The sequence below is a fragment of the Diplotaxodon limnothrissa genome, linkage group LG7 (assembly GCF_057381915.1).
Source record: "Diplotaxodon limnothrissa isolate DT_005_m linkage group LG7, D_limnothrissa_male_GT1.1, whole genome shotgun sequence".
NCBI lineage: Eukaryota > Metazoa > Chordata > Actinopteri > Cichliformes > Cichlidae > Diplotaxodon > Diplotaxodon limnothrissa.
In genome coordinates, this window is record NC_140602.1 from 1,456,754 (window position 1) to 1,468,416 (window position 11,663).

At 44.6% G+C, this 11,663-nt stretch overlaps 1 protein-coding gene across 2 annotated transcripts in view; it reads right to left on the reverse strand.

The window, feature by feature from the left end:
• The window catches only part of LOC146627510 (cytochrome P450 2F3-like), a 37,720-nt gene extending 27,224 nt beyond the window's left edge, over positions 1-10,496 (reverse strand). For both annotated transcript variants that reach the window (XM_085358969.1, XM_085358968.1), the window contains exons 1-4: positions 10,265-10,496; positions 6,771-6,933; positions 288-440; positions 31-191 (exon numbers count right to left, since the gene is read on the reverse strand). In XM_085358969.1, the coding sequence (XP_085215095.1) occupies positions 31-191; positions 288-440; positions 6,771-6,933; positions 10,265-10,426 (639 nt within the window). In that variant the 5' untranslated portion in view covers positions 10,427-10,496. The remainder of the gene's footprint in view (positions 1-30; positions 192-287; positions 441-6,770; positions 6,934-10,264) is intronic.
• Positions 10,497-11,663: the final 1,167 nt, after the last annotated feature.

An 11,663-nucleotide genomic window follows, 5' to 3' on the forward strand; every position in this document is an offset into this window, starting at 1 on the left:
ATTTTATCATTTTGTTGCTGTTTTACTCACCATAGCCCACGGGCCATTGGCTATCTTGGAATTCTCAGTAAAGCACCTAACAATCACTTTGATTAGCGCATTGTCATACTCGTAGCGTCTAGCGAACAGGACCTGGCAGATGATGTTGGACGCTGCATTGTGAAACATAACTTGAGGACTCATGGTTTTACCTGTGGGAGGCGTAATGTAAGTTATAAAAACCAAAGGAATACACAAGAACAACAGAAACAACAGCACAATGAACAATTCTATGTTAAATGACATACCAATGCTCTTTTCCAGGGTACTGACGGTGTATTTAATCTCTTCATGAATCCTGTCCTCCATCGAGTTCTTCCCCAGACCAAAGTTCCTCAAAGTCATCAGAGCAAAGCGACGATGTTCCCTCCAACTAGAGCCATAATCTGCCAGAATAACCCCTACAACAAGTTCACCAACACAAAAGGGGAACAACAAACTTAAGAATCATCTATTTGAACCTTTGATCATCACTGCTGTTATGTTCTAGAACTCTAAATTGTGTTAATGTAGAGAAAATTCACTAAAATCGCTGGGTGACAGGTATAAACTGCATGCAGACCTTTTTAGTACCATTACACTTTACAGAGTCATGCTGATGGTACACATGCAGTATCTAGTTTGGGATTGTCGTGTTAACAGTGCAAAACTACACAATTGGACATTGTCAGCAAAGTTCAAGAATTTAGTATTAGTAATATTTATTTCATCTTTTATTTGACCAAGAAGTTACACTCTTGAGATTAAAAAGGTCTTTGATGAGAGTGACATGCTCCGATACAGAGAGCATGTTTTAATGACGGAAGAAACCAGAGAACCAGGATTAAAATGTCTTGGTGCATGCTCAATCATCCATGTAAGTAAGACTGAAGAAGACGTTTCTCCCATTGAAAACACTATGTCTAGATGAACAGAATCAACCTTCTGGGAGAGAGAACCAGGAGAAAAGCCACGCAGACACAGGGAGACCACCAGACAACCACTGAGCCGCCATGCTGCCTCTTTTTAAGTGTTTGACTAGAAAAGTGAAGCAACCTGGCTTTCAGGAGGCTGGTGGAGCCTGAACTGTCTGGTCTGGGGTCTTTGACCCTATTTTTATGTGTTTGTTTTGTGCAGTCAATGCATCTGTTTATGTTAATTCAGCTGTGCCAGGGCCCTGCTCCGATTGGTGTGTGGATATACAGCTCCGACGTGACTGGTTCCAGCCCATTAAAAGGAGGCTGGAGTGCTGCGGTGGGAGAGGTTCTCGCGTTTCTCCTCACGACCCAGCAGTGTACCCCTGCAGTGCTGTTTTGACAGTTGTGGAAGTGGAGTGGGTAGGGGTGAGCTGCCATTTCTTTTGACCACCAGTTTTCTCCTGTTTTGAATTAGTTAAGGAGGTCAGACCCTGTCGTTACTTTTGACTTTTGGTAAGGTCAGGGGTGCGGGATTTGTTTAGATTTTAGCTTTGTTTATTATTTTGGCCTTGGCTCACCCTGAAGTGTTGACATTCCCGTTTTGTTGTCACATTATACAGTGGGGCAAAAAAGTATTTAGTCAGCCACCGATTGTGCAAGTTCCCCCACTTAAAATGATGACAGAGGTCAGTAATTTGCACCAGAGGTACACTTCAACTGTGAGAGACAGAATGTGAAAAAAAAATCCATGAATCCACATGGTAGGATTTGTAAAGAATTTATTCGTAAATCAGGGTGGAAAATAAGTATTTGGTCAATAACAAAAATACAACTCAATACTTTGTAACATAACCTTTGTTGGCAATAACAGAGGTCAAACGTTTACTATAGGTCTTTACCAGGTTTGCACACACAGTAGCTGGTATTTTGGCCCATTCCTCCATGCAGATCTTCTCGAGAGCAGTGATGTTTTGGGGCTGTCGCCGAGCAACACGGACTTTCAACTCCCGCCACAGATTTTCTATGGGGTTGAGGTCTGGAGACTGGCTAGGCCACTCCAGGACTTTCAAATGCTTCCTACGGAGCCACTCCTTTGTTGCCCGGGCGGTGTGTTTTGGATCATTGTCATGTTGGAAGACCCAGCCTCGTTTCATCTTCAAAGTTCTCACTGATGGAAGGAGGTTTTGGCTCAAAATCTCACGATACATGGCCCCATTCATTCTGTCCTTAACACGGATCAGTCGTCCTGTCCCCTTGGCAGAAAAACAGCCCCATAGCATGATGTTTCCACCCCCATGCTTCACAGTAGGTATGGTGTTCTTGGGATGCAACTCAGTATTCTTCTTCCTCCAAACACGACGATTTGAGTTTATACCAAAAAGTTCTACTTTGGTTTCATCTGACCACATGACATTCTCCCAATCCTCTGCTGTATCATCCATGTGCTCTCTGGCAAACTTCAGACGGGCCTGGACATGCACTGGCTTCAGCAGCGGAACACGTCTGGCACTGCGGGATTTGATTCCCTGCCGTTGTAGTGTGTTACTGATGGTGACCTTTGTTACTTTGGTCCCAGCTCTCTGCAGGTCATTCACCAGGTCCCCCCGTGTGGTTCTGGGATCTTTGCTCACCGTTCTCATGATCATTTTGACCCCACGGGATGAGATCTTGCGTGGAGCCCCAGATCGAGGGAGATTATCAGTGGTCTTGTATGTCTTCCATTTTCTGATGATTGCTCCCACAGTTGATTTTTTCACACCAAGCTGCTTGCCTATTGTAGATTCACTCTTCCCAGTCTGGTGCAGGTCTACAATACTTTTCCTGGTGTCCTTCGAAAGCTCTTTGGTCTTGGCCATGGCGGAGTTTGGAGTCTGACTGTTTGAGGCTGTGGACAGGTGTCTTTTATACAGATGATGAGTTCACACAGGTGCCATTCATACAGGTAACGAGTGGGGGACAGAAAAGCTTCTTACAGAGGACGTTACAGGTCTGTGAGAGCCAGAGATTTTCCTTGTTTGAGGTGACCAAATACTTATTTTCCACCCTGATTTACGAATAAATTCTTTACAAATCCTACCATGTGGATTCATGGATTTTTTTTTTTCACATTCTGTCTCTCACAGTTGAAGTGTACCTCTGGTGCAAATTACTGACCTCTGTCATCATTTTAAGTGGGGGAACTTGCACAATCGGTGGCTGACTAAATACTTTTTTGCCCCACTGTAAAGAACAGATTTGTTCCCTGCCGCTGCTTGGGTGTTTGGGGGGAGCGCGAGTGCCTCACTCGTGTTATTTCCTGGCCCTAGATGGGTCGTAACAGTGTTTTCTCTTTGTTTAGTTGCTTTCAAAAGACCCTTATGAAGAAAACATCGAGGGAACAATTTACCCTGCCCGGGATAGTGTTACCGGGTATTAAATTTCAGTTCTTTTCGATTCTTTAGGGCCAAGAAAGACACGGCTCAAAGTGGTCTTTTACTTTAAAAAATGATCTTTATTCTACATTTCTGGATATGGAGACCTTAAGACAAAACACACAACTCCAGGTCTGAAGCACAAACGGAAGCCTAGTTATTTATATACTTGCTCTCACGTCACACCACACTTTAAGTTTCGATCAAACAGCCTAGTTGGTTTCACTTTCACCTCTCTGGTGGGGAAGGAGCCTGAGTTTGTGCGTGAGGTTGAGAGGTACCGGCTAGATATAGTCGGGCTCACCTCTACGCATGGCTTGGACTCTGGAACCAACCTGCTGAAAACGCTGGACAGACCCGGTGCACCTAAACGCGTAGTGAGGGTGTGCTGGGAACGTCTAGCAGAGGCCCAGTCCGCGAGATCTTCAACGCACACCTCCGGCAGAGCTTCAACAGCATTCCGAGGGAGACTGGGGACATTGAGTCCGAATGGACCATGTTCAGAGTCTCCATAGTCGAACCTCGGATACAGGAGGAACAATGCGGTTTTCGTCCTGGTCGCGGAACACTGGACCAGCTCTTTATCCTCTCGAGGATACTTGAGGGTGCATGGGAGTTTGCCCAACCAGTCTACATGTGTTTTGTGGACTTGGAGAAGGCATTCGACCGTGTCCCTCAGGGTGTCCTGTGGGAGGTGTTGCGGGAGTATGGGGTGTCTGGCCCATTGCTACGGGCCATTCGATCCCTATACAACCGTTGCAAGAGCTTGGTTTGCATTGCCAGCAATAAGTCGGACTCGTTCCCGGTGGGTGATGGGCTCCGCCAGGGCTGCCCTTTGTCTCCGATTCTGTTCATAATTTTTATGGACAGGATTTCTAGGCGCAGCCAAGTGGCGGAGGGCTTTAACTTTGGTGGGCTCAGAATCTCATCTCTGATTTTTGCGGATGATGTGTTTCTGTTGGCTTCATCGGGTGAGGGCCTCCAGCTCGCACTGGAACGGTTCGCAGCCTAGTGTGAAGCAGCGGGAATGAGGATCAGCACCTCCAAATCTGAGGCCATGGTTCTCAGCCGGAAAAGGGTGGAGTGTCCACTCCGGGTCGGGGATGAGTTCCTGCCCCAAGTGGAGGAGTTCAAGTATCTCGGGGTCTTGTTCGCAAGTGATGGGAGAAGGGAGCCGGAGATCGACAGACGGATTGGGGCTGCAGCTGCAGTGATGCAGACGCTGCACCGGTCCGTCGTGGTGAAGAGGGAGCTGAGTGTAAAAGCGAAGCTCTCAATTTACCGGTCGATCTACGTCCCTACCCTCACCTATGGCCACGAGCTGTGGGTAGTGACCGAAAGAACGAGATCGCGGATACAAGCAGTGGAAATGAGCTTCCTCCGAAGGGTGGCTGGCCTCTCCCTTAGAGATAGGGTGAGAAGTTCGGCCATCCGGGAGGGGCTCAGAGTAGAGCCGCTGCTGTTCCACATCGAAAGGAGCCAGCTGAGGTGGTTCGGGCATCTGACAAGGATGCCTCCTGGGCGCCTCCTGGGTGAGGTGTTCCAGGCATGTCCCACCGGGAGGAGGCCCCGGGGAAGACCCAGGACACGCTGGAGAGATTATATCTCTCGGCTGGCCTGGGAACGCCTTGGTGTTCCCCCGGATAAGCTGGAGGAGGTGGCTGGGGAGAGGGAGGTCTGGGCCTCTCTGCTTAGGCTGCTGCCCCCGTGACCCGGCCTCGGATAAAGCGGATGAAGATGGATGGATAGTTGCTTTGTCTCATTTCCAGCATTAATAAAGATGTGATCTAAGTGTATCTGCTGAGTCCTGCACACTGGGTTCACTCTCTGCCTGCCACACGTCCTGTTTCACATGAACACTGAACAAAAAACTGGTTTTCTTAAAGAGAAACAAACTCTGGTGTAGCCACGGTTTAACTCTCACTGTTTTGCCTCTTTCAGATGCTTTTTTATCAGTGTATCATATTTCCAACATGCTTACGCTCTGTGATTTTTGCACACTATGTTGAGATGCCTTTTACAAAGACATACACAAAGTGCTCTTATTTCCTTTTCATTTGTTTCACATGTCAAATACTACTGTGACATGTTACTGACACAGTGTATAAAACACTCTTATCTGAGTGTTACCTCAAAGTCATTTCCTGAGATAATAATGCAAGAAGAACAAAGGTGAAATATGCATATACTGCATACCAAATGATAAAAATATAAAGACAAAAATGTGTCCTATACAATATAATACCTGCTTTACCTTTATTCTTGGTGACATCTTTTTTTTTTGTTTGTTTTTTTGTGTCCCTTTTGGATCTTTAGCATCAGAATTGTTGTCTTAAGGCCAAGAAAGATGCCAAGCGGATTTATTTTACCAAGTGGATCATCATGGCCTTGCCATATTGGTCCATTTGATTGACCTTTATTATAATTATGAATTTATTTTATTTTCAGTTGCTACAAACGGGACAGACATGACTGGGGGATAGGACAGGGAGAAAGAATGAAAGAAAGAGAGGGAGAGAAAGAAAACCAAAGGGGAGAAGAGACGGTGAGAAGGGGGAGAAGAAAGGAAAAAAAAACAACAAAAAAAACACCTGGGTCACCTGTATGGAGAAAAAAACAGAAGAGAAAGCAAACAACAAAGAGCAACATAATAAAAAAAAAACGGCACCATCACAATAAACTAGCTAGCAGTAGATATCAATAGATACTAAATAATAAACGATATTGTGCAGCACGCAAGATAGACAGCGCACAATGTGCTTTGAGGCAGCAGCCAAGAAAGCTGTAGTCCGCGTCTGTGAATACCCATGTGTGCATACCTGTGTGGATCAGCATGCTTGCATTCCAAAGGTTTCTCCATGTAACGATCTGCTAGAGGGTGTGGGGGGGCCACAGCCCCGTCCTCCAGGGCATGAAGCAGGTATGGAGGAGATCAAAACTCCAGACATCCAGAGGTCCCCAGAACACAAGAGACCAAGGAAGACCAACAGAGGGGCAGCCGCGCCACTGTCCCAGAAAGAGCTCACTCAGCAGCCGTGGAGCAGAAGCCAGGGGGAGTTGCAGTGACGCGCCCGTGCGCTCCGCCGGCAGCCAGCTGTGCCTGAGTGACCGAGCCCCAGGCCGAGAGGCCGGGGGCACCCCACCTCCGAAGTGGCCCGAGCGAACCCCAGGCTCCAGGCCCCGATAAGCGGCCGCCAAGGAGTGAGCCGGTGTGTACCTGGACGCCCACCCCCAGACACAAAGAACCACCAACGCACCGACACCTGAGGGAGTCCGCCATTGGCAGGGGAAGTGGTGGTAGGGGGAGATAGGCCTCCAAACCTTGGAGGGCCTGAGATGTCCCCAGAGAGGTGGCGTCTGATACTCAACCTGACATATAGACACAGACATACAGGCACACACAGACACAAACATCCATTCCTACCTTTACTCTTGGTGACATCATTAACAAACAAGTCTTGAGGTCGTCCAGCAAAATCACTAGCCTTGGTCACCATGGCCTCCTTTATGGCCTTCATCCCATTGATGATTACTGCTGGTTTAGGGCCAATAAAGATACTGTAGACATCTCCATAAGACTTCCTCAGCTGGGAGGGAAGGCGATAACAAGCACAGGATAAGTCATATGTTTAAAGTGGGCTAAACATATTTGCACAGCTGAGCACATGATATAGAAACATTGCATTTAAATATTACAAAACATACAGAGAGGATAAAATGCATTTAGGGACAAACCTCCTGTGTAGAGCTTTGTGTGGTTCCTAATATAGCAGCCTGCTGTAACATGATCTAAGACCGGGCATAATGGCACCTTTGTGTGATATGGTTATTGTCAGCCAATCAGATGCAAATGTATTCATGTCCAACCAGAAGAGACTCGCCCCTGGACAGTTTGCTTGCTGGCACGTGTCCTAACCCACCAAAACCTTTTGTCTCCTTTATAACTGCTGAACTATGAAACGAATGAGTGTGTTGTACTAACACACACCCAACATTGTAGAATAACTATCTTATCTGATGCAGTACTTTGGTGAAATATTGGTAGTCTGCTGTTGTTTATAAAAAAAAAACTGTTTTTAAAATAACTTGAAGGACAAAAAATAACAACTTCCTTTCATTAAAATTATAAACATATTTAATAAATATCTACATAAAGATGTTAGAAAACTCCTGTTGTGTAAGAGGTGCAGTACTGCTGGGACGCCAAGTTCATGTTTTGCAATCACACAGAGTAAACGGGTGCACTGTTGTTGCTGCCAGGTAATTTGTGCCCTTACAGCTCAAGATGTTTTTGGTTGTCATTATGTTTCATTCAGTTTGTAACAGCAACGGTTTCATTCATTTCAGGAAAAGCAGAAAAATTTCCTGATGTGTTAGTGTAACGGGTGTATTAAAAAATAATTTATATTTCACCAAAGATCCATCCTGCAGTGTTATCTTGCTTTGTCAGTATTGGTTATGTATATGTGTTTATTTATATATGTTTATTTTCTGTATTTATATTTTGGGAGCTTTTATTTTGTTTATGGGACCTTTGACTTCCCACAAAGTCACTTCCTGTAGCTGCGCAGCGCTATTTTCCTCAGTCGCCTAGAGGCCCCGCTGAGGAGAGGTGAGCGTAAGCTAGTGTTCTCAGTTACAGAGCGGATAAACACAGTTAAAGTAACTGGAAGTAATCCAAACACTGCTCGTTCCCTTTGTGCATTTTGTCTCACAGTTCTGTTCGATGTTTTAGTGTGAATTAGTTTCTCTGTCGAGTACAGCACTTTATTGTAACATGCTAGTTAGCCATCTCAGACCAGAGCATAGGAGCATGCAGGTGGCTTCTCATGTGGGCCGCTATGCTTCTCTCTCCCTTGAAGGTGTTCATGCAGAAGTCCAGTAAAGTGAAGTCGCTGTGCTGTTTTGTTTTTATTTTAAACAGTTCGGGGAGAATAAATCCACCCAGCTGGCAAAGTGAGAGCTAGGGTTGCCAACCGTCCCTTAAAATACGGAATCGTCCCGTATTTCGAAACAAAAGTACACGTCCCGTATTGAGCTAATAAGGGACGCACTTTGTCCCGTAATACAGTGAGAATCAAAAGTAGTCTATAAATGTTTATGGAATTAACGCTTTGTTTGAAAACATAATTCCCAGCCCCTCTCCTGCTTTGTGACCAATGAGCTGACAGCACACTTATGACAATTCGAGTATGACAAGTCAGATTACCGCTCATCTCATTGGTCGAGGAAAGGTCGCTTGCGGAGAAAATACCGGAAGACAACAGATGACCACAACAACAAGCATGGCCAACAGGGAAACAAACGCCGACACTGCGGTGCAAGTCTCGGACGACAGTACACCTAAAGCTGGACAGACACTGTGCGATTTTCAAACTGCACGATTGACTCGCAGGGGTTAGAAGTTGGTAGGTCACGATGCAGGTCTCACACTATACCGCCCGATGCTCTGATGCGACCTGAGTGCTCACACTGTGCGTCCATAAAATGAAGGTTATAACAGAAAATCTGTCGCTCTCTCCCTCTCTGTCTTTCACTCACACAGACACACTACCACCATCAACTTTGCTAAATTGCTAATGAAAAACATGATCAGGCTGTGATTGAGCAGCATGTAAATCCAACTATTTTCACGGTTGTTGTGGTCGTGATAATTTTGTGAGGCCACATCGAAAAGGCTCGGATGAGCTTTCCAAAGTTCTACAAGTTGTGCCTCCATTGCTTGTGTCCAGATCACACGCTGCACAGCCGTGCTGCTCCATCTTTTTCACCGACGTTTACGTGTTTGCGAGTGAGCAGTGTGAGCGGCTGCGGTGACACGTCACGAGCGATTGATGATCGGGAGCTGGTCGTGAGGTGTTAATCGCTTCTCGTTACCCCACGTATACTACACGATGCATGATGAAGGCCAAAATCGGTCCGATCACTCAAAAATCGTCTCAAAATGGGCCTAAAACCGCACAGTGTGAGCCCAGCATTAGAGCAGCAATGTTTGTTCCCCTCAGAGAAAGGGAAGAATGGGAAAAGGAAAACACCTGGCTGGAAAAAGTTAATATGGGCATGTGCAGTGAATATCAGCGCTATGTGGCCAGAAGTGTGATAATATAATTTATTTTGTGTAATAAACGACTGCAAGGATAGATGATTACAACAAATAGATGACTAATACATAAAAGTAATACATAGATGAATAATGATGATGAGTTAAGATGCTTAATCATGGGAACAAGCGGGTTTACAAACAGGAGCAGCTGATTAGCATTAGAAAAGCTGAAATAATACCTCAACTGAAGCCAATTGTACTAAATGCACTAAATGTGCACAGTTACAAGAATATTTTTGTTCTATTGCTTTCTATTAATTTATATTATTTTAAGTTAAGCAGGACAGAGTTCTTTTAAAGAAAGATTTACTTATATTCTCAAAAGTTAAGCATGACAGGCTTCTGTTTAAGAAAGAGACCTGTTTTACTGTGTTAATGTTGTCATTTTGAGCTAAAAATAAATGGCTAAATGATCATTTGTTTCACATGTGTTCATATCACAAAGAATAGAATATGCATCTACTTAAATCAACTTCAAGTCAAATGGTTAAAAAAATAATTTCACACACAAAAAAAGAGCTAGAAAATTCACCACACTGGGAAGGGTGAAGACAACTGGGTCGCCCGGCCCTGGCCACGAGGTGTCCCTTATTTATTTTTCAGGGAGTTGGCAACCCTAGTGAGAGCTGAGTCCTCTGGTCATTCGCACAACACAACGCAGAGAACTAACGGCAATCAGAGTTTAAGGCCAGACCGGCTACATTAGCATCCAGACATTTAGACATATTTAAATGCTAATAGTAGTAATTTCACCAGTGCCATAACAATATGCACCTTAAACAAAATCCTCTTTATTGCAGCATTTTTTTTCTTACCCTTTCGAAGTCCTTTAAAGGGTTCTCCAGGCTCAGCTGCAAAGTGTTGCCTAGCAGGGGCAGGATAGGGGGTCCCGGTGGAAAGTTCTTGGGTCTCCGAGATTTGAGCTGAAGAACAATGAAGCAAACACAGAGCCACAGCAGCACAACAGAAAGGAACATGGTCAAACTGGACTGTACTGAAAGCTGGCTGACTTGCCATTAGTAGTAGCAGTAGCCCTGTCTCTTGTAAGTGTTTACTTTGTCCTCTGAGTCAAAGTTCAGAGAGGCTGTTAAAGAGGGAGGCCATTGGAGTTTTGCAGGTTTTCAGTGAGAGCCACTGTTAAACCAAACCATATGTTTTTGTGTCAGACTTGAGTATTTTCTTTTTAAACTCTGCCCATGTTAAAACACAGAAGCCAGTGAGTTCTCTCAATGCATCGCAGCTGAGGTGAATACTGATAGAGGGGGAGAGCCCGTGTATCTTCCTGTTTCCATGGTAATGTGCTCATTTAAATGATTTTTAGGTTTGTTTGATTGTAAATCAAACAAGATTTGAAGCAAAGTGTTTGAAGCAAACTGCAGTAAAGGCCCCAAATGGAGGACTCACAAGGCAGCAGCAAGGAGCAAAAAACCAAACAGCAAAGAGTGGAATCGAAGCTCTTTAACAAAGGTGCACTAAGGGAGGATAACACTGACAACGAGCACTATTAAACTGAGGCTTTAAATACTCAAGATAAGTGAAGACACTGGGAATTAGACAAAGCTGAAACTACAGCAATGATACACAAATAAAACAAATACAAAACACAATAGAAACATTACTGAACTACATTAAAACGAACTCAATCAATACCACAGACTAGAAATAAAACAAAACTGTGAACACTGAAACATCCCAGAATCCATGACATGAACAGCAGTCCTGTAATCTTCTCTAAGGTGTTATGTATCGGGACATAATTAGAGTAATCTGCGCCTTAACAGGTAATAAACAAACTGGTAAAATTAGACTCATCATACATTACACACGTCATTATTTAAAAATAACAAAGTCAAAATGCAGAAGAAGCCCGAGAAACTAATTTCACCCTTATTGTATCTGTCATACACATCTGTACGAGGTTAGGGTAAGCGGTCATAATCACATGCACCTCATAACTGATCATCAGCGAGTGTTACCATGTTACCATGGTTTCGGCCGGACTGTGAATGGACAGCAGACGGCAGAAAGAAGAGGCCAAAGATGAGCACAGAAGCAGGTGGGTGGAGGAGTAACGATGGGTGGGGTCAAGTACAAACAGGATTTTTTTTATAGGCAGAGATCAGAGGAAAAAAAACGAGTGAAATTAAACTTGAACTGTAACAGTGAAACAGGATGAGGAATTCAAAGTGATCAAAAATTGTGATCAAGTCTGAT